This window comes from Amblyomma maculatum, chromosome 10 (assembly GCF_055883805.1).
Source record: "Amblyomma maculatum isolate TAMU_Amacu chromosome 10, ASM5588380v1, whole genome shotgun sequence".
In the NCBI taxonomy this organism is placed as follows: Eukaryota; Metazoa; Arthropoda; class Arachnida; order Ixodida; family Ixodidae; genus Amblyomma; species Amblyomma maculatum.
This window is the reverse complement of record NC_139353.1, coordinates 178,769,658-178,793,212: the sequence shown is the minus strand read 5'-3', so window position 1 is coordinate 178,793,212 and position 23,555 is coordinate 178,769,658. Positions and strand designations below refer to the sequence as shown.

The 23,555-nt window shown below is 42.6% G+C and overlaps 1 protein-coding gene across 1 annotated transcript in view; it reads right to left on the bottom strand.

Annotated features, from left to right (window-relative positions):
- LOC146178024 (medium-chain acyl-CoA ligase ACSF2, mitochondrial-like) overlaps positions 1 to 23,555 on the bottom strand; it is a 67,246-nt gene that overhangs the window by 9,075 nt on the left and 34,616 nt on the right. Inside the window, exons 8-13 of the mRNA XM_084580705.1 lie at positions 22,768 to 22,860; positions 20,250 to 20,398; positions 12,185 to 12,276; positions 7,969 to 8,042; positions 6,586 to 6,693; positions 726 to 877 (exon numbers count right to left, since the gene is read on the bottom strand). Coding sequence (XP_084436831.1) covers positions 726 to 877; positions 6,586 to 6,693; positions 7,969 to 8,042; positions 12,185 to 12,276; positions 20,250 to 20,398; positions 22,768 to 22,860 — 668 coding nt within the window. The remainder of the gene's footprint in view (positions 1 to 725; positions 878 to 6,585; positions 6,694 to 7,968; positions 8,043 to 12,184; positions 12,277 to 20,249; positions 20,399 to 22,767; positions 22,861 to 23,555) is intronic.

The following is a 23,555-nucleotide window of genomic DNA, read 5'->3' as shown; positions in this document are numbered from 1 at the left end:
ACAACTGACTGTAAACAACTAACATATCCACAGCAAAACAAGCATTTCGCACCGCCCTTTGGTAGCGGACAGCAGAGAACGACACGAATTTTCATCACTGTCGAACTGCTCAGAACGGCAAGGTAAGAAAAAAACTTCTTAGATAATTACACTCAAGCTAGTTGAAGCCAGCGGCAGGCAGGAGTCTTTACTAAAGGTGTATACGTGCACCACAACGGGCAAACGACACAGAGAAACTTGCACAAGTGTCTGAAGAAGCAGCAATACCGCGCCTAGAAAAAGTTGCAGTTAAGCCATCTGGTGGCTTCTACCCCAAAGAACACGCCCGTGTCTCCCTGTTCGTGCTACTATGATGCATAGAGGGATATGCTAAAATTTCGCGGAACTACTTTTTTTGCAAAGAATAATTTGTCTTGGTATCAGTATTATCGTTTTGACGACTGATTGAAAGCAGTGAGTCTATGATTCCGGGTATGAACTTCATCAACCCGCGTCTTGAATAATTTTGATTACAATACTTCTCTCTATGCAGTGAAAAAGCAGTAACCTTATCACAAGCTATTTTTGTTCTTCAGTACACCCAAACTAAATCCTCAGTTCTTATTAGGGACTTCTCTTTCCCCAATGTTGCACTTAAATGATTGTGCCACTTGCTTGGTTCTGAACTTTAAACCACTTCGACACCATACACAGCTTTTGTACAAGGCGACTTCACTTTGCCTTACCCAGTCTTGTACCAGCCGGCATCCGTGATGCATTCCCGCGTCCTCTGCTCATCGTTATAGTAGCCGAGGAAGACATTGTGACCGCGGGCCCATACTTCTCCAGGCGTGTCCACTGGTTGCTCGCGGCCAGTGACCGGGTCGGCAATCTTCATCTGCGTCCAAACATGTCGTCTATGAAGACAGAACATTTATTCTTACCTCACAGAGTTTGGCGAAAACGGCGCAACGCTGTGAAAGTTTTGAACGCGACTGAGCGCACAATGAATTAATACATAACAGGTGTCCGAAACGTGTAGGACCGGCTGTCACATTGGCGGTGCAGGTCTACAAAACAAGGCGTGCTTAAGATATTATTTTCAAAATGCTCCCCATCTTCTCATTTTTAAATATCACTTGGTATTACAGCCTTGAGAAGTTTCATTAGGTGCGGAGGACAATTACAATCGCTAAATTTATCCGTTATTCTGTGAGAATCAGAAAACGCTATCAGTTTTAAAATGAGCGAATCATGAAACAAAATATTCCAGCGGTCGGTTTCAATGCCTGGCGATACACATTGTTGTTATAATTATTGGACTAAGTCTGCTAAAATGCGAAGAATAAATGTTTTGATAGTTTCACCATCGAAAATTTTGTTGCAAAATCTGTAGCAATAATATAAGGTCAATAATTCTACGAGCGCAAGACACCGACGATGAAAGGGTCTTTGACTTTCACATCAATCAACTATAGTTGTGAACGTCAAAGACCCTTTCATCGTCGGTGTCTTGCGTTCGTAGAATTATTGACCTTATATTATTGCTACAGATTTTGCAACAAAATTTTCGATGGTGAAACTATCAAAACATTTATTCTTCGCATTTTCAGGTAAGCAGACTTACTCCAATTGTACGTGTGTCTTGGCATTGATATGATATTACAACAAAAACGTTTTCAACCGCACATTTTCTAAACCTAAACTTTTGACCATGTCCTTCGCACATAATCACGATTGTCAAATTCGCAATGAAAAAAAAAAACGAACTAAGGGTACTTGGTAAAGTGAATATTTCTGAAATGAGTGTAATAATATTACACTCAACTGATGGCACCATCTAACATAAATGAGCTTATATATTATTTCAAAAACATCTGGTGTTTCGGATGTACTGAAGTGTTTACAAATATCGTCCCTTCTTGCCTGCTGCAAGACAATGTTCCGAGCATCATGTACGCAGTGGACAATAGATTCCTATATTAAACATGTCCGCTCAACCACTCTGTGTGGATGTCCAGCATCGTTATTAAAAGCGCGGGATGTTTGCGCCGCTTAGCATTAGACACCAACAACAATTTGCTGGTTTTGATAATGCGCATTTCTGCAATGCGTCGCTTGCACCACAAGCTCCCGCTGCAGCCACCGCACGTAATTTTGCATGGCGCTCCCAACCACCACCACCGCAACCTGCTATGTCTCAGCTATCGCGCGCTTTAAGGAGATGAGACACTGCTACAAGATTGCAAACAAATGCATGCATACAATACGGGTACATATAAAAGATCGAGTTCTGACCACAGTATGGCCCAAAAGTAGGAAAAATTGTGTAAACAGGAGAAAAATGGGGCTGGGTATCCTAAAAACCACCGAACGTTAGAAAGTTATGTCAATCGACTTACCTGTTGTGCGGAAAGCACCCCTGTATATTAACGGAGCTGATAGCTCTCGGTTATTATGCTAAAATTCTCACGTGGGTTTAAGGTTATGCGGCACTAAGCGCAATAGTTACTAATACCCTAGCAGCTGCGCTGATCTAGATGTCCGGTAATTTAGAAGTCAATGAGGTCCTTTAGCACATTACACAATTAAAGGGTGATACATACTGTTGCTCAAGGTGAAATAAAGAACGCAATCATAGAATGAAATAAAGTCACCCGAGCCCCAGATTAACGTGCGCTAGATGAAATATAACGTATGATGCAAGCAGCAGAGCTTCGTTTTCGTTTCATTCCGCACGTATGAGCCGCGGACCATAAAAGCGCCGACGAAAGGGCATAGACGCTGGAGCACAGAAAGCTACGGCTAGGATCATCACTTGCCCGCGCAAGGTGGCAAACATTGCGATGTGAACACTCCGTTTCGGGAAACGCAGCAAAGCATCTAGTTCTGTAGCTCATCGTGAAGCAGCGCTTCCTTCTTTGAACCTCGCACCGTTTCACTCGGTCTTCCTCAAACACAGAGAAGACAACGATCCGAGAGAGCCACGAGCTTCAGCCAGTTAGTGTAACATATACAAATTTTGGCCGCCTAAGGGAGAACTATAACTTCGGGCATTTCTGTCGCTGTTTTCACAGCCATTTCGACGGCGCGCCTCGTACACGAATTTATTTCGATGCATACTTGATGGTGGCGCATTTTAAACGATTCCTTTTGGCTGGGGGAACGTTCCTTTATGTACCAGTGCTCCAGACTCTGTCGTTAAGAGCGGAATAGGGAGCAAAGTCTTCTCCCTGCTGAGCGGTTATCCATGGCGGCAGCAATGTATATAGCACTTATTTCTAGTCTGCGTATAGTTATGCTGTTTCTTCCGTGCCCGAATGCACAAAATATTAATGACAGCTGATCAAGGTACAAATATAAAGTTCCAGTCGAAGGGAATGCGCGAGTTAGTCCATGGACTAACTCGCGTACAGCTAGTCCAGCTGACCTGCCGATTATAAAGCCATTAATCGGTGTTGGCAACAAAGAAATTATTGACTGATTTTTCGTCAGACGAGGCCACCTATCACAGGAACGTTCTGCGGTGTCGCCCTTCATAGCTGCTCGAGCAGACAACATGTGTCTCTGAGTTCAGAAATTAGATGATTTGCACATTAAGTGGCATAGGGATTCGTAACTGCGTCTGGATAAGCGTTTAAATAAATATAGAACCGGCATCACTGTTTGTTCCAGAGTTTTACTGCCAACAGAGGCCGCGAAATCTCATTCCGCCTGCAACTTCCCGATAGTAACGCCAACAGAAGCTGCCGAAAGCATAGCACACTACGAATGCGCTGCCACTAGCGGCGCACAGTAGTGACGCCACCGTGCGCGCCACGTGCGCGCCACGTGCAACGGGTACGGAGCACTTTTCATGCTTTCAGTAAGGCATTGAACGCGACGCTCGGCACCCTTTAATCTCGCAGCCTATGACCGTGCATGAATAATATGGGAGGCTATCGGTAGACAAAGAAAAATGGTTGAATTTTCGTTGAAGTCTTGCACTTGTCTCGGCAGTTAGATTTTTTGCAATGCAGGCGACACTTATTTGCTATGGCTTAGTGGATAGCAAGGAACACAATGCACTGTGCTGAAAATGGTCCAGTCCTCGGACCTGTAGCCCTTGTTAGCACATTCCTCACTTTGGAAAGGGCCATCGATGCTTCACCAAAGATCGGTGGCATGAGACAACTTATGTTCCGTCGATCCATTTTTATGCGCTTAAATCACTATTTAAGGCTCAAAATTATAGAATAGATTAGGCTGGGCGGTATATGTATATATATATATATATATATATATATATATATATATATATATATATATATATATATATATATATAATGGGGTGAAGCAAGTAACTGACGGCAGCAGGCAGAGTGAGTGACACATGGGTACTCCATCCGCGACACAGGCTACCTGAAGACAGTCTAGAGACACAAGGAAGGCATAAAATGTTTTCCTGAATCCGCATACAGCAAAGTCTGCTATGTGTCTTTATATGGCGATAGCCCTTTTCACTCAATTAGATCGGTCCAAGGCTTCTAACCAAAAATCTACTAACCAAAGGCAGAATTTCTTGCTGAAAGCAGGCTGCCAATATTTAATACTAACCTACTAAAACAAACTTTTCTGCTAACCAAAATATATGTCAAATGTTGTATAAGCTCCCAAAATCTTCAACAGAATTAATTTCTTTATGTCTAACGCGGCTCTTCTTTACCTTCAATAACAGTTACGTGTTGGAAAGCCATGAAATACCATTCTTTCACACCTGAAAGTAACCTTATTGCTACATACATTCACTACTTACAATATTAAATTGATGGTTTTCATTTTTGAAGGTTATTTAGGCATTATAGTTTGTTCTAAGTGATAAAATTAGTTAATGTACAGGATCCGCCACCGTGAGTATGCACGCGCGAGCACGCTGCCGGCGTCTCAAGAGAACCAGTTCCGCCAACTAGACCCCATGTCGAGGTGGGGCCCCATGCCGAGGCCCCATGTCGAGACGCAGAGAGATTTGGGGGTTGGGCTTCGCGTCGTCTACCAGTTGGCTTTCATGCGCAGCCGGGTAGGTCGTACTGACACTCCCAAGTATTCGCCCCCACGTTCGCACGTTCACATTGAGTGGGAGACCCTGCAAACAAAAAACTATCTTTGCTTGTTATATTTCAATGTCTTCCCGCAGCAGGAAACCAAGATCGCTATCTTTCTTGCCGCTCAAGGAATTTTGTTAGCTGCTATGCGTGGCTAATCCTCAAACACCTAAAGCGACCACATGCGGGACGGTACTTTTTTAAGGAGTCAGGATGTACTTGCTGCTCAATATACCATGAATAAAAGAAACGTCGAGCGTCGTGCTCTGTAAATTGCGGCAGAAAAAAAGAACCGAAATACTGGGCCCTCTTTATTGTATAAATGCAATCACTATTAAGAGAAACAATTTTTCTCAGCAGTAATCAAAGTGTTGCGCTGTTGCTGCCAAACTTTCACAGAGTTTCACTGCAAGAAAAAAAAAAAGAAACTTCTTGCAGGCTTTGAAATCGGCATCGTCAGGTTTAGATCCAGAGGTGCAGTAACAATTTCTAATGAACGATGTCTACATTGGCACACATATCCGCTTTTAACGGACCCCTATAAAACATATCAGGCCAAAGTGTAAAATTATCCCCCTTTTTATTACCGGCTTGATCCGCCATCATACTTCTGACAAAATTATAGAAGGGGTGTTCAAAACTTAATGCATTTCATTTTGTTGCTCTGAACCTAATGAAGCAAACGTTTTGCCAATAACTAATATTACAGCCCAATATCAGCAGAAGCAGCAGTAAAATTTATTTAAATATCTATCGATTGCTTTTAGTTGTACGCCAACAATGAACAATCGATCATATTTCCTTCGTATCGCCAGCGCGGGCGACCACGCCCTTCCTCACAGCCCCCTGAAGAAAAAAGAAGCGATTGTCAAGTTTGGCGGTATTGTAAACGGTCATCCCCTCTCACTGCAAACAAGCGTGCTTCCTTTAAAGTACCATTGCGTCCGTGGTGGTCCCATATTAAAGTTAGCGGCGCAGGCTAAAGCGATCTCAAGTGGAGTTCCGTATAGTCGGCGACTTTGCTTCAATGAGTGCTCGAATCGGATGCAATGGCGCTCTGAAGATAGCATACTTATTCGTTCTAATTGTGGACAACCCTGTACTGGCCCACCTCAATTTATCTATGCCTTGACCTGGCACTACCTAATTTTAAATTTTCAGAACGACGTCAGTATCATACGCACCGTGAAAACATGGCGGGGGGCCGGAAGCAAAAATGCTACTTCAGAGAGAATAGATTCCATCACTTTCACCTGTAGCGCAAAGCTAAACAAGTTGAGTGAGACAGCGTTTAAATTATCATCACATGTGTGGCTGCATTCGCCGCTACTGTAATACATTTCGAATAAACAGGGCTTCAGAAAAAAATAGAGGCATTACGTTTTGAACACCCCTAGCACTTGGCGATACGGAAGATACCTGCGTTGAAAAAAAAAGGGGCTAGCTTTATGGGAGACGGTGAAAAAAGTGAACAAAACTTTTGCATAGGACCAACATGCACGCATTGCGTGAGAATACTAGTTACCTCGAGCAATGGCAAGGCGCGCCCCACAGTGTGCAGCTGCTTAGACTCTGGGTCGTCTTCGCACACGACGGTGGCGGCAGTGGTCAACTCCGTGGTGCCGTACCCAACCTGAAGTGATAGAACAACATTTACTGACGAGATTGGTAGTGAGCTGATGGGCTGCTAAAATTTGGTCTCTTAGATGTGTTTTAAGAGGAGAATGGCGAAAGCCTACCCTTCCTATCCTATAATTTGCCTCCCATCTTTAGCCTCTTGTTGGCATTCGTTGCAGTGCTACATAAAAGAAAGGCACAGTATCTATCACATTAACTCCGGCAAGTGTGTTTGGACGGTACACCATCGCTTCTGTCGCGTGGCCTTCCTTGGCGCGCGTTCAAGTGTGGCATTTCAGATGGTAGGGACGTATCGCGCCTCGGCCAATCAGAACGCCGCAAAAAGCGGGACACACTTTGTCCACGACAGCAGGAGCCATTAAAGGTTTTCGCCTCAAACGAGGAGCAGGAGTAAACGACACCCTAGCACACGTTATGCAGAAATGTATATGCGCTTCACGGTATGCAATGTGGGAAGCATATACCATCTAATCCCGCTACAAGAAAATGCGCGCACGAAGCGGCTCGACGGGACTATAGGCGCCGGTCCCAACAAAGTTGGAAGTAGCGGTCTGTCCCATCGTGCTCTTTGTGGGTATGCTGATATTTTTGCGCCTTGATGTAAAGAATGCACTGCAACCAACTAGCTCAACAATAATTTCTCTCGAACTTCATTTTCACGATTCTATGGATAGTGGCCGCGGATGCTCGGTCAGGGTTAGTAGCGCTTGAAGCGGCACAACGAATCTTCTGGTAACCGTGTCTTGAAAGTGGCGCTTCGTCTAGTCGCGTTTTCTGGTTATTATGTTCTTTTTTTTGTGCCTTTAAATATTGAGAATGAAGTTTGAGTACATTCGATGAGCCATTACAAAGGCTGTGGGGATATGCGTTATGGAATACATTTTATTCATTGTATGTTCGATGTGGACGTTACGGTATCCCTACTCTAGAGGTCCTGGTAAGCACCTGAGAGCGGACGCACACGTATCACTTTAAGCGTATGTCTGCTGCAGGTATACTAATGGCTTCGACATGAATTGTACACTGCGTATAACTGCATGGTAATGCATAAATTGTTTTAACTCGTGATGAAATATGTTTTAAAGTTTTGCATTCGTGCCTAGTGCGCATCATGTTAACGTATTGTAGTGTCTATTGTGGAATTTTTGTTTACACTCATGTACTTCTGCAACTTAAAGACAAGGAAGTATTGTCTCATGGCTGAAACCATTTGGCAAAGGAACTTAATCGATGTGCCTGATTTGCAAAACAATAATTTCTCGGCACTCACTCTGACTGGAACGTTGAGCTTCTCCCTGATCAGGTTCCGGACAGAAGGCGTGACAACGTTGCCCCCCGCCTCAGCTGCAAGGCGTTTCACGCGTCATACGACGACATAGGACACATGCAACACCAAACACTAAGGCGATCGTGTACCGTGTAATGTCGGTGCCCATTAAAAAATCTAATGCGGTGACAAGTGATCTGGAAACCTCCACAATGGTGTCTCTCATATAGTTTAAGTTGTTCTAAGATGTTAAAACTCATATATTGCAAACATCAAACCCTGCGTCACTGACAAATAAATTTTTGAAAATAACTCTAGCAGTGCTCACAGTGCTTCAAGTTATATTCGAACACTGATATTCGGAGTGCGCATTTCTTGCAAGATTTTGCACCCCTGCCTTGATTTCCCTAAGGACAACGAAGAATCGAGGGAACAAGTGGTCAAAGAGATATGCAAAGATATGAACGAAATATAGACCTTGAATGTATTCTGCCGTAAGAGAGTTAGAATCCCGAGGTCTAGACAAATGTGGCAAATTATACTTCGGATTTGAAGAAATCTTCGGCCGTCTATGGGTACAGGCCTGTGACCATGGCATCACTGCATGTATAATAACTATAATTCCTGAATATGTCGTCATATTTCTTATATACTCGCTAGCATGCAGTCTTCAACTATCCTTAATATCTGGCCGTCCGAAAGAGGTATAAATTTTCACTTTGAATATACCATACGGAAATGCGTTTGTTGCCTGTGGATAGCATGTCTTACAAGGGATATATATGTCCTATGCTTCATTCCCATCTAACTGTTCAATCGCAGAGGGCTAACCTCAGTTGGCAGCTCCTGCTGTTTCAAACAATCTTGTTACGTCATACAATCAGCCGACCAGTGAGCTCCTCGCTATTTTGATAAGCAGCGCACATTGCTGACGCCGAAAACGGGTCAAATTCTGCACAACGAAGCCTTCATCGACGTAGATAAAATGACAGCTTTAACAAAACTGTAAGAACGTCTCGGGTTGATCTTACAGCACCTTTTTAAATGGGGATCGAAGAGTTCCGGTGCCTTCTATTCACGCTTAAGACAAAATTACAAAGTGGAAACCCAGCGTTGTCAGCTTCTGATGTCTCGGTCATCTCGAATGAACCAGTGACGGTACTCAGCCCGCCGACTAATACGTGCCTGTCCTGCTGTTTAACCTGCCATCTACTATATGCAAGAGATTCCTGCCAGTCATTTTTTGATGATGACGCCGGCGCGACACGTTTCAACAATGACGCTCCAAAAATACCGACTGTGATTTTGCCGTTGACTGGCCATTCCTTGCACCAAGCTGCTAGGCAAATGAATATTAACAGGTGAAGTTTGAACTGAGCGCAGTAGCCACTGCATATATCACCGGTCGTCGCGTTGGCCCAAAGCCTCCAGCGCGTCTTTTGTGCTCAGCTTCACTTTTGTGCGGAAAAATGCGTCGGAGTTACTTACACTGCAATGCTTTAGAAACCAATTTTTCCTTAGTTTTTAAATACAAAAAGGACTAACCAGCCAACTGCAATAATTAAACAGCTAGGCAATGGGTTTTTCTCAATGGGCAAGACAATTACCAGAGTTTGTCTATGTCCCAATATTGGAACATTGCTGGCAGCGCCTGGCCTTAGATAGAGCCAGTGCGCTCACAATATAATCCAATATTGGCCCAATGGTACGTGCTAGCTGCGTCCTTGCAGGTTGGGCTTGATAGGTGACTTAGGTGGGTACTCATTTCCAGATGGTTACATAAAATTGCTATAGCTTAATAATTCAGGTAGAACAAGAGGAAGAAGATGTCTTACACGGATTGAAAGAGCCCTGAAGAAGAGAACAGGGGGGAGGGGGAAGCCTCAGTTTGCAGGTCGAGGCAATGTTTCGACAAATGGACTTGTCTTCGTCTGGAAAGACCGCTCGAAGACAAGACAAGTTCATGTAGACAAGTCTACTTGCCGAAACGTTGGCTCGACCTGCGAACTGACGCTTCCCCCTCGGTACCCTTATTCAGTGCTCTTTCATATAGCTTAATAAATGACCCAGAACAAATATGTATTTTCGATGCAATTTCGTTAAATAGGGATAACATTAGGATGTCACATGTAGCGAAATAGATTCAAACAGGCAATATGCCACATAAAATTCATTAATTACCTCTAAATCTTTTGGAGTGTTAACACGCGTCCACCCCATTTAGGTTTCCGTAATTTTTTTTTAATATGCTGGCACCTAAGTGTACCTCAACGAATAGCACTTCACAGTACCTTCTCTAGATGGGAAGTCTGAATTTAGAGCAATTTTGATCTGTAAAACCTGAATGGCATAGGAGGCATATCGCGTTCGATACCATAAAATAGCATGCAAAAGAGGCAAGAGTCCATGGAGGGTTCCAGAATTACGGCTAGCACACGTATTTCTTTACAGTGCGCTGACATCACACATACACAGGTGCCTTGCCTTCATCAAAACGAGTTCTCAGCGGCCGGTATCGAACTATTGTCTTAAGGCTCAGTAGCTAAACGTGGTACCACTCAGCCACCGCGAAGGGCTGTAAACTGGACAGGATACACATTCTAATCATTCTGGTAGTAAGACGAAGCCTCTTACCTAAAGTAAAAAGCTTGTAGGCGAATACTGAAAGCTTAAGTAGGCAGAAACTGCAATGCTTCCATCGCTATCAGCATTTCAGCAATTCTACCAGAATTGTTCCGAAATGGAGCGATTGAATTCTATAAAAAGCTTTAGCAATTTTCATACAGTAGTTTGCCAGGCGTGCTAACAAAAATATTGTGTGAAGTACCTTATTGTTTAGCAACGTTGGATATGCTTGATGCATGCAATGTTTTCTCATGTGTCTAGCGAGCATTCTAAGCCTCACAAGGATTCACCCGTATCTTCACCGATACAAACATCTGCAAAAAAAACTTCTGGCGTCAAACGACCTGCTATCTTTAGGAATATCAAATAAATTTCACCAAGAGGGGTGTTCACGTTCGGCAGCGGATAATAAAAATCAACTCCGGGCCAGACTCTTTACCAAAGGGCTGCTAATATCTTGCAATTTTTAATAAATTGCGCTAGCTTGCTGCTAGCATGGATTGATGTGATTGTAGGGCTAAATAAAGGACTTGATTGCTAACTGCAAAGAATGATTGATGACCGAGACAGGAAAAGTAGAAAGGTAGGCTTGAAAATCAATATGCAAAAGACTAAGGTAATGTCCAAAAGCCTCGAAAATGAACAGCAGTTAACAATATGTCGGCGAATATGTCTGCATAGAACAGGGAGTAACCTCAAATCCGGATCATGCGAGGGAAACAGGAAGGAGATTTAATTTACACTGTGATTGATTCAAGTTTGGCACATTTATTATAGATTTCTTTCACAGGCTTGCTTTCAAGAACATTTTTGAATGTCTTGTTCTGCAAGAGCATTGCTGCTAGTGCTGCTAGCAGTAGAGCATTGCTGCTATCAATATGCTGTGCATTCATTCATTAAAACCTGAACAATAGCCAGATATGAAGCAGTGGGTGTAGTTGGTGCTTATGTAGGCTGGGATGTCATCACTTCATTTCCTTACAGCACTTTATGAAAAAATTACCGCGTGGCAGCGCAATATGTCATGAAAGAAGCGATACCTGAGTCTGAGGCAATAGAATGTACGTGATATGCAATACAAAGTATAATTACTATTTATTAAGCCGTATTGCCAGGAAGTACCGTTATTAGCACATGCCTAATATTTGGCTTCGTTCGTGTCTCAAGGTATTTGAACATAATGCGCTCACTGCAATTTTCTCCTTGCTTCTCGGTTTCTCCTCATCGTTGTAATTGTGTTAGCGATATGGAGATTATTATTCAGTCCTTAAATACTTTTTCTGACTGTTATTCTTTGTTCGGCAGTCTCATGCAAGTATTTTGGATGCCTCGGTAAGGTTTAAGTATTTCAATGTAATATATGATTTAAGAATTCATTGTGTATTTTCCCACCAGAAAAACAACTTTGAAAACATAGTCGTCTGCATTCCATTGTGTATAGATTTTTCACGTACACTTTACACAAATGTTTATTATTCTTAGTACAAAAGAACAAGTACAGCCTCTTGAAGGACCCGTTTTAGAAAGATAAGGAGTCTACCATTTTTCTTGACATCACAGGACGTACAGTAGCTACAAAAAAAGAGAGCCTCACCCCTTCTTAAAGATGACACGTCGTAGTGCTGAAGCAGCGGGCTTTTTATTATATCCACGAACATGGTTGGCGATCCGCTGATGTCAGTGCACCTGAGCAACATTACAATTCACTAGTTAGAATGGAGGCTATTGCCCAGGGGACCATGCTGTAACACTTACCGAGCATACATCTACATGTGAAGTGGAAGGGATCAAATGTTGAAAAAAGAGCGAGGGCATTAGAATACCATGTTGTGTTTAAATCTTCGTGGACGGCTAGCCTGCACATTGTTCAGGGCAACGAGGGAACGTATAATACAAAACCACTAATATTTGCAACTGATTTGTAGGTATTGACGAATTGCGAGCGGAAAATTTTGTTATGATTTTAACGATTGCGGCCCACGGCTCCTGCCACCTGAGTGGCTGCATGGTCTCAACGCGGAGTTCGGGTGGCTGCTTTAAAGTATGTACTATGCCAGGAGGATATAAAAATTATCATGGTTTCAACGAAAGGTACCTAGCACGGTTTAATTTGGTTTAACTGTTGGTCACTATTTTCTTGTTTTTTTGTTGCTCTAAGTTTTGATTTTTTACGAAATGGGTAGAGCCGAATGGGTTGAGCACAGACTCACGCTAAAACTTCGCAGTTCACCCGGAGTTATACTCAGTGTATATATTTAGGGCAGCAATCAGTCTCAAGATGAACAGTTTGTTTTGTAACCTCCGCGTCCTCCGGCTGCTGCTGATTTGCAAGCTACACTCGCAACGGTGGCCCAGTGGATAGGGCGCTCGGCTACTAATCCGGAGTACCCAGGTTCAATCCTGCGCGCCGGCTACCGCATTTCGATGGAGGCGAAATGAAGAGGCATCCGTGTTCTGTGCGACGTCAGTGCACTTTAAAGATATCTAGGTGGTCGAAAGTATTCATGAGCTCTTCACTGCGGCACCTTTTTCTACTTTTTTTTTACCCACACCTCTTTCCTTTCCTTTACGGCGCGGGCAAAGTGTCCGCCGAGAAGTGTGACAGATAAATGCACTTTTCAATTCCTCTAAAGCAATTTACCAATATAATGCAGCAGTCTCCACAAGTTACATTCCCCGTAACAGTTTCAATAACCAAACGCAGTCGGCACGACTGCCTGATGAAGTTGAAAGCTCGACTAGCAATGTTTTGTGCATTAAAACCAACGAACCATATAACACCAGTCCGAGCCTCGGGTGACCAGTGATTAGACCACAGTTTAAACCAAATGGTCACCCATTGTAAAATAAATTGGTTTACGGGAAAAGGAAAGCGCAGGTTATGCCGCACTTTACACCAAATATCAAAGCCACGCACATCCTGAATGTCCGGTTAGACCTCGTAAAATAGTGTATTCGCACTAAAATCTCCTGGAGTAGAGATGGTTCGGTGGAAGTGAAGCCACACGCCGCTATGTTGTGATGGGTAAACAAAGTGCCGACCCGCCGCACGACAGGGAGCCGCACGCCGTTTCGCGTGCAGTACAGTGCTTTTTCCCATGCAAAACGTCATTGTAAACTCGACCGCTTTAAACGCTGACGTAAGAAGCATGTTTGCATGATGCGTAGCATACGGATGCACAAACCGTGTGCATTCGGCGGCAGGAATCACATTCCTGAGGTGGGTATGACAGAGATGCGGTTTTTACCCAGAAGATCATTCACCTTCCAGCATAACTTTCCACCCTGTTGAAGTTGACATGGCGTCCGTTTTAAGCGAAAGCTTATACAGCTCCTCAGTCGACAAGGCGTCGGCGTATTAGCAGCAGTTTTAGTAGTAGTAGTAGTAGTAGTAGTAGTAGTAGTAGTAGTAGTAGTATTCGGCACCGCATGTCGACAGCAATTGGAGCCGCCAAAAAAATTTCATGCAGTAATTTTCGGAGCCAGCGATTCATAATTGACAGCTGCGATTTGCGATGAAGAGTTATTAAAATCGTTGTAATTAATTGATTATTTGAGAAGTTAAGGAAATGAAAAAATGGAAAAAGGGCTTCAGAGTTGTCAAAATGGCCTCAATAAAAACACAATATTTAGCATGCTAATTAAAAATGTTAAGGTGCATAACGGGTCAATTCATATTTGAAAGATGAAAAAATTATAATTAAAAAAGGAGCTTCATGTGTACCGAAGTGCGCAGAATGAAAATCAAATGCTTGATGATTCTCATTAAGAAAATGTGCTCTGCGTAAATGGTCATGTAAAAACAGAAATTATTGAAAAAAAATTGGGAAAAGGCTGATTTAAAAAGTACAGCAAATTGACACTGACGAACGCAACTACAGCGAAACATAATTAAGCAGTGAAAACACCGTAATTAAATGCACCTTTTTCTCCCCAAGTTTCAAAGGAATGTGAATAATTAGAAGACACCGACGCTTCGATTCAAGGGTATAACTCGACGTGTGCGTATCACGAGCACGATGTTTTTCACTTTTGAAATATTGTCATTTTTGTTCTTTCTGTCAACTTCTCGAAATTTTTTATACATCGATACTCAGCATCAGCAAACATTGGCTTTACATTCTGAGTAGTTTGACATCCTTGAACCTCTCTCTTAAAACGTTTTCATTTTTTAATTATTTAAAATAATTATTCATACAACTACACGCCCTGAATTTTGTTATCCAGTACCGCCAAGCATTGTCTTTTCAATCTGAGTAGTTGACACCTTCAAGAACAATATTTCCAATTTTCAATTTTTTCAATTATTTAAAAACAATTAACGACATAACTACATTTTTAATTGACATCAAAAAAAGTTTACTCTTGATTCTGAGCAATCTGACACCTTTGAATCCCCTCTTATTCTTTTTCATTATTCAAGTGTAAATTGTAATAATCGACATTATAAAACATTGCCTCTTCATCCTGAGCATTTTGACACCTTTAAACCCACTGTTTTCCTTTTTCATTTCTTTTAATCAAAAATTTATCAATTACAGTGATTTCCTTCACTCCTCATTGCCTATGACACACCAATCAGTCACTAGAACCACAAATTAGCATGACGGGAATTTTTTACACAGCCCAATGATTATTTGAGGCATGCAATGCCGACTACTACACGACTACTAATAGTAGTACTGCTACTACTACTACTACTAGGAGTTGTGCACGCTATCTTTTAATATTTCGTTTCTTTGCGGTTTTGTGTTACATGAACTAGAATTACTCAAAAAAGTTCTGGAAGACTACATCGACTGTGGTCCAAGGTGCTGTGCTACTCGCTTTGTGCCAACCACGAGATGGTCGCCACCGACTTCACGGCCGGCCCATTGGTAAGTATAGCAGGCTTTCAATCTAGCAGTTTTTTTTTCTATCCTCTTAGGCACCATGACGACAAGTTTCCCTCTGTCACTCATGCATGTACCCCTGTGGGCAAAAGTGGTATAGTCCACGCGCTGCGAGAAAACTGCCCGCCAGTTTTCCCGACAGAAAAACAGTTATTTCTGAGATATGCATAACGGTACCCTCCATGATATACTTACCATCTTGTCCAAGCAAGTTTGTGTGGCACATGTTTTTATACTGAAATAATGCGATGATTGCGGTTTGCGTGGAGCATACCACATCTATCCACGACTGTACGTCCTGAACTTGAATAAAATGCAAGAACGCCGTGCACGTGCTTAGCATCTGCTTGGCGGTGCGAAAAATGCGCGTCACAAGAAGAACCACGTACTGCATGATGATATTGAAAAAATGTTGACGTCAAACCGGAGTAAGGTGGCGTAATACCGGCTTATAATTCTGGATGACTTGCGAACAGTGACGGGACGCCGAAATCACGCCCAAAGAAGTCTCGCGTGATTCAAGATGACTTGTAAAAATTTTGAGGGCACACTTGAATCATATGACAATGAAATGTCAGGTGATGCCGATTTAGTTGAAAAGTGATGGAGTCCCATCTGAGTCACGTGACATATGAGTGTCACGTAGTTCAGGATGATTTGCAGAAATGTGGTGGTGTGCTTTACTTTCGCAGCTTTTTATCGGTCACCCGGCAACAGGGTCACCTGTTTTCTGTTGAAACTTGAGGAAATCTTGAACTCATGGAATTCAGTGCAATAGTAATTATTCCTTTGGGAGACTTGCATATAAAATCTTTGTGTCCCACAGTGGGTTCTGTATCAGATAACTTGTTCGTCCCATAATCGTACACTGTTGCAAATACATTACTGCCGCCATGGCTGAAGAGATGGGGGTGACAATTTAACAACGTCGTCTTTAGACCACTGCTATACGAGCTCCTAATCACTACTTTAGTTGTGGTATCTTGCCACATTTTGCGAACCCCTATCTCGTTGGCCATCGTTCGTCGCCTCTTCCCTTTGCCAACTGAAGTTCGAGCCACCACGCCCAACAATGTAATCAACGTCGCCATAAATGACCACTGGTCCTAGATAACGTGACTAGCAGCTTCATCTGGATGGCCCTAACTAGCTCTAATTCCACACAGTTCAGTTCAGTCGTTCAATCGTGTCCGACTCTTCGTGACCCTATGGAACATGTCACGCCACGCTTTTCAGTCTCTCACTATCTTCCTAACATGACATAACTTCATCTGCAGTGCCTCGAGGATGACATCTAACCATTGCGTTCGCTGCCTACCCCTTCTCCGGCGACCCTCAACCTTTCCCAACATCAAATCTTTCTCCAGCGACTCCTCTCTTCTCATCAGGTGACCAAAGTAGCTGAGCTTTAACTTTAGAATTTGCCCCTCCAATGAGCAGTCAGCTATCCCACACAGCTATCCCATGATGACATCTGCTACCAAAGTCCAAAAATATGTCAAAGCTTATCCACACAGCTATCCCACACTATCCCACACAGCTATCCCACAGCTATTCCACACAGCTATCCCATAATGACATCTGCTACCAAATGAGCAAGTCCAAAAATATATCAAAGCTTATCGTAAAAAACAAATGAAGAAAAGGTTACAGCTGATTGACAGCTGAAATAATGCGTGCCATTTCGTAGAGACATTCCTTGTAAATGATGTCAATATGTCCCCAAAAAATAAAATCTTGCATGACTTGTACAAAGCCGCAAGTCATCAGGTAGTCGCTTTGATAAGATCTACGCAGCGCCAATACGTTTTCCTGAAATTCCGTCAGTCATCGAGAAATAACCAAAAACACTGTCACATGGTCGCCTTCGTTTCAAAAACGCTGCACGCAATTACCCGCTTTCCATTTGCTGATTTGGTTGGTTTGTGGGGTTTAACGTCCCAAAGCGACTCAGGCTTTGAAAGACGCCGTAGTAAAAGACTCAGAAAATTTCGACCACCTGGGATTCTTTAGCGTGCATTGCTATCGCACAGCACACGGACGCCACTCCGTTTCGCCTCCAACGAGGCGCAGCGGCTGAGGCCGGTATTCGTTCCTGCTTCCTTGGGAACAGTATTCGAGTGCCTTAACCACTGCACCGCCTCGGCGGGGCGCTTTCAATTTATTTTTAAGGCGATTCGGTCGTGGTCGCAAATACCTTCCACCATTTAATTACAGTGGCTTCCAAGAACGCATCTTCCTGTAAGGTCGTCCAATACATCCTAATGAATCCCTCGTAGCGTCGGCTCTTCTACACAAGATTTCAGAAATTGAATTCTAACAATGTTCAACTTTAAGAGCAATTAGCCTCATGGCATTGACTGTTCATCAGATGGTCACCTGCAAAGAATTTTGAAGCCTATGCAATTGCATTTCTTGATACCGCGTGTGTCCCGAAAGGGCTAAAAACTGGGATAACTAAGCCACTTTTCAAAGGAGGGGAAAAGGCGATATAAAGAACTATCTACTCATTCGGAAACTGCGAATATTTTCTCATATCATAGAAAAAAATTGTTTTTAAAGTCATACCACTGTGTATACAAAACGTCCACTTTGTCGACTGAATAGCTCCATTTCGTTACCGGTCATGGCACGGTAAACGTTTTAGAGGAGTTCCCTGATGAACTGTTTTCAGCTTTTGACCAAAACATGTCGGTCTTGCTTTGTGTATTTATATCTAAAGCTATTGGTATAGTTCATCACGGGATCCTGTCAAAACCTTTATTCCAGCGTGGGTCCATTTTACGATATTCTCAATAATTACCTCGCCAAATAATCACAAGTAGATTTTGAGACGGAATTACAACTCCAAGTGGTACACTTCCCGTCAAGGCTGGAGTTCCTCAAGGTTAAATACTATAAACATATTTATTAACATATTTAACGTAGTTGTAACATAATTTCACATTTATTACCGATTTACTCTGGTTTTTTTTAGGGTTTCTGATATTTCAGTGCACTGGTGGCACTTTTCTGCTCCCAAAACGTTTTTCTTAAGATATGGCCATCTGTATTCTACACAGTAACGTACAAAAATAAATGAGTTGTTCGGCTAGTAACTGTTTTGCAGCTTAACCGCTCAGAAAACTAACTTCTGTGCTTCAGATCCCCTGTAATATTTAAAGTGATAGATGCGCCAGCTTTTGTACACAACCGTAATTGTTACCTCTGCCGGTGCACGCCAGTCCCCTAGATGAACTCGATGAAATAACTGCCAATTTTCTTCAGCAGCGATATGCCCTCGCGCATTCACTTATCACGCATTTTTAGCAACCTCAGCAGCGCCTCATGATTATTTTTTCACATTAAATCTGTTCTTCTATTTCACAAAACAGCTATTGCACATGCTCGGCTCTACAGCGCTAAGAGATAAGGGATAGCTGTATTTGCTTCTTGTTCAACTAGATCGCAAAATCTTCTTAATTTCGTGCATAAACGCATTTAGAAATAAAGCGCACAAACCTCCATAAGCAAAAAATCCCATTTTTTCAGCTTCTTTGTCTTCCAAAATTATGGAATCTGTGTAAACTGTCCTGCTACGGCATTTCTCGTTTAGTGAATAAAAGAGGATATACAGCCCCCGATGCCTTCAAAACAGCGTTTCTTTTTGTAGTTGCCCAATTTTCGACGAGTATTGAGAAGCGATCTGTCATTTTTATGCCAGAAATGATCTAACGGATGAGGCGTTCTCGGTTACTTCCGAAAACACATTAAAAGCATCGTTGGCTCTATGCAACGTCTATCTTTTATCTGTGTGCGTCACGCCTGCTTGTGCATTTTTATTCTTGTCTGTGCTGCAGCACCAATGCAAAATTTTTTTTTCTGGGCAACTAATATAAGGATTGACTGAATGCTTGAATGATAATAATGTTATAAACCAAATCAAATCTGCACCTGCGCCCAACCTCTGCACTCGACTAGAGTAAACATCAGCATCAAGCGAGCAAACTGGCCCTGCTAGTACAACTACACCAAGGACATTCGTTTGAACTTTGGACTTCCAGTGCACAGTCTCAAAACTTAAGACCTTGAACAACTGATTTCTAAACTGCTCATATTCGACAGGTACCAGACCGACGCATGCGTGGTAGGTGTAAGCAGTCTGGATGATTGTATTAACAAATTCTGCATAAAGACATCGAAGGCATATTGAAGCCTTCAAGTATTCGTTATCATGACATATCAGTGACATCACGCGCTCACAGCAACGTACCTTGGCGGAAATGAATATATTGTAACTCGAACCGAACATGTAAGAACCACCAAAAACCGCCTAAACAGCTAGCTGCCCTTGAAAACTGCTAAATATCCTCTTTCCACCGTACAAACGTTTCGGCCGCTATGCAGCGTACGAGCGCGCTACATTTAGCAGAAAACCCGCTAAATTGGCAACACTCTAACCATAGCCTTTAGATTTCAAGCGGAGGCCAAAGGCCACAAAGGCTCGTAACAGAATAAAGGTGGACCTAGCAAATGCTAGTTGTGATATTCAGTGATAATGTTATTCTGCTAGCTTGAAAGGAACAGAAAGAAGTAGCGTAGAGTTGCTGAAAGTAGCCCTCGTTTATTTGAAAAGCGACGTGTATACCTTCCGAAAAATACTTTTTTTATGCTCGATTTGGAACATGAACAGACGTTTGGCCTGTGCTTGAGCTTTTAACTAAATGCTGTACAGTGGTAAATGTACAGTGTACTAAGCAGAAGATGAGCGTGCAAGAATCTACTCACCTGTGTTCTTGGATGGCTTTGAGGATGGCCCCGACATCGTAGCTCGGTGCAGGCAGAACTGCCTTGAGCCCGACTACCAAAGGTCGACCCAGAGCAACGCTGCAGCCATACACGTGGAAAAAAGGCAGCGGGACGCAGTTCACCATGTCCTAAGCGTGAGGAAAAGTGATAAGAGAAAATGAGCATCTGTCGTCACCGCCAAAAGAGTCCATTTGTTAATTTATACAATGCGATTATTGAGACGTCGGTTTTTTCTGTGATCCTGAAATATGCTTCAAAGCGCGCCGCCCTTTAGAATAAACCAGAAATTCAGTTTTTTTTGTGTGTGTGATACAGAGTAATGGGTAAGTATACCGGCAACTTTTAAATAGGTGAGGACATGTGTTGAGGTAGTCGAAAAGCAAGAAAAGCAATATGACAGCAAAGTACAAGCGTGCCACTCCGTAATTAGCTGCGAATACGTCGGAATATTGCTTGCACAAGAAAAAAAATCAAAATCGCTGTTACGGGCTCATAAATTTAACTCTTCCGTTTTCTTGCTAACAGGTATCCGCTCCAGAAATGGCTTCGATGTGCACCAGACTAGCTTACTTCAGCTGGAAACTTTTCTAACAAATAATGGTGGGTAATTGCGTGCACTTTTGAAAACATTGCACGTACCTCCCATTGTAATCAAATATAATTCGCTTATCTATGCCAGAAACATAGAAAAGGGAATCAGAAATTGAACAGGAAACTCGGACTTATTCACATTCGAAAGGAAACCATTTGGGACAATAAAAACTGGAAGCCTCTATTAAATGGACTGAATACTGCTAGCTCACTGCGAATTGAAACAGTTTTTGTCGTCATCATTGGCGCGAACTCAGTAGCTTGCTCAGCTGACGCCTATCGCCACTCAGCCATCAAAGCAAGGACGAAAAATATGTTTTAGCACTTGGGTCTATACATAAGACATTCGATAAAAGTAAGGTGATCAAAACCATTCGCTGTATAAAGAGCGCACACTGATCAAACGTGATGCTGCTCTAAGAGCACCTGTAGTGACTGACCCCTTGGTGGCACAGATAGTGATGTCAGCACCACTAGTTCCAAAAAGATGGATTTATTTCATTATCATCTTAAGCAGTCATCTTTCAGGCTTGGGACAATCATCCTGCGCGTCTAAGCGCTTGGCAGTATTATCAACCGACTGATCGGGCGTGGGAATTTGTAAGCTGCTAAATGCACCCCAAGTCTGTAACGCAAGGTGGTGTTGGTAGGTGGTAGTTAAGTCAAAAAACTGAAATGAAGCATTTTAAGGTAAGTAGTGCGTTTTCAAAATGTGCTGCTTAGAAAATCGGCTTTGCTGGCCACTACGTCCTACCACTATGGTCAGCTTTGAAGCCTACCACGTCGCTGGTTAAACTGCCTCGCTCATGTACTTTACACGTTCCAACCGCCAAAACTGTATCCATAATACTCCGCTACCTCATTGTTCTCTTGTGGCGCCTTAAGCGGTGAAAACACTTTATAGCGCTCTACCACTAATGCTGAACTCACTGACTTCACCGGTCAGAATCATGGTTTACACTAAAAAGAAAGCATCGCACAGAAAGTCAAATGACTGGCATGACTAAAGCACCTATATTTTGTTTGAAAAGCCGGTATATATTTGTATCATCAGTCTGTTCAACTCCACGCGTGGGGCTTAATTCTGTCACTCAAGAAGTCACGGACACTAACCTAACCCTTGGTGGCCCGACTTACGCTGTGTATTTAGTGGAAACCTGCAGCCACAAGTGATAGTTGTTTACCACACCGTCAGTTTGTCAGAGGAACTATGCACAGCTGTGGGTTGATCTTGGTTCTGTATTTATGACATGGCATTGTTGTATACGTGAGCAGAATAAAACAACAGCAAAGACAAAAACACGCAACGGGACTAACAACAGTGGTCAATTACCGCTGCAGGTTCGTGTCATGGTTTGTGTTAGCTCCTTTTGTGGACTGCATTTCTAAATTCGTTTTGCTCTCTTAGCACAGCGGAGAAAAACGCGGAATGCGAACAGGCAGTTTGGTGAGTCGAAAGGAAGATAGCATTGTAATGTTTTTTTGTTTTTTTTTACAACATTCCGAGTTCATGTACGACAAAAGATGTGGCGCAGTGCTCAAGCGCATGGCTACTGTAGACGCAGTTGGAGTAGATAACGAATTATTCACAGAATTGCCTATTTCAAAGCTCTCTGAGCGAGGGGTATACTAAGAGATTTCAATGTATATTTTCCACACAGATTGTACAGCGTTTTCTATTGTTATTTGCATTCAGAGTATGGCGTTTTTATCCATCCGTAAGGGCGTAAACGATCATAATAACTACAGTTGAGAAGTTAAAACTCTTCAAAATTGGAGGATATACTGTTGCTGTTATATAATTTATTAAGTGCAAAACCGCTGACTCTGGCAAAGGTCCTCAAGTTCGACTGGGCTCATTGAGCATCATACCCTTATAAATTGTTGGTCGGCTACCTGTGCTTACCGTTGTGAGGTCTGCCCTGTGGTCGTAGGCGACAATATTGTTGACGAAATTGTGATGACTCAGAACCGCGGCTTTTGGACTACCTGTTGTCCCCTGCGCAAAGAACATCGTGGTTCACTACATTGTATTCGAAACATCACTTTAGTTCGACCATATGTCCTGTTAATAGATTTTGTTCGGTTCTTTACTTAACCTGCCAAGTTCTCTTTTTCTGTACCAAGCGTAAAAATTACCGCCCATGCAGTTGCGCATAATGTTCGCTTAGATGCAACTCTTAGAAACGTTTCCTTACTGGTATTAGACGGCTTTATTTAGGCTCTAAATCAATCCAAACACCCTAATGACTACATGACTGTGTTTGGAGTCCACTCGTCTCTACTACTGAACCTAACACATTTAGGTTTATTGTTTCGAACTGAATCAGACCAATTATTGCTTCACCCGCTTCATCCAGCCATGCAGTGACATCAAATAGTGACATTTTGATGTCTACTTTGTGAAAGATATATCTGTCTTGCGTATTTGTTTATTTTTACGTACATATTTGAGAAGCATGGATAATGCTGATGCACGAGTGGTGTGTAATGAGAAGAACGCAAACATACAAACATTTTGCAACAAGCTTGCAAGAAATCTGCGAATATAATTTGCCGCAGGTTTCTGAATGGCAAAGGAATAAAAGGGGGCAACATTTAGGACTTGGTAACTCCTTGAATACGAAGGCTTGAATTATGTCAGATAGCTGTCTACCAAAAAAAAAGGAAACATAAACTCATTACGCTCAATAT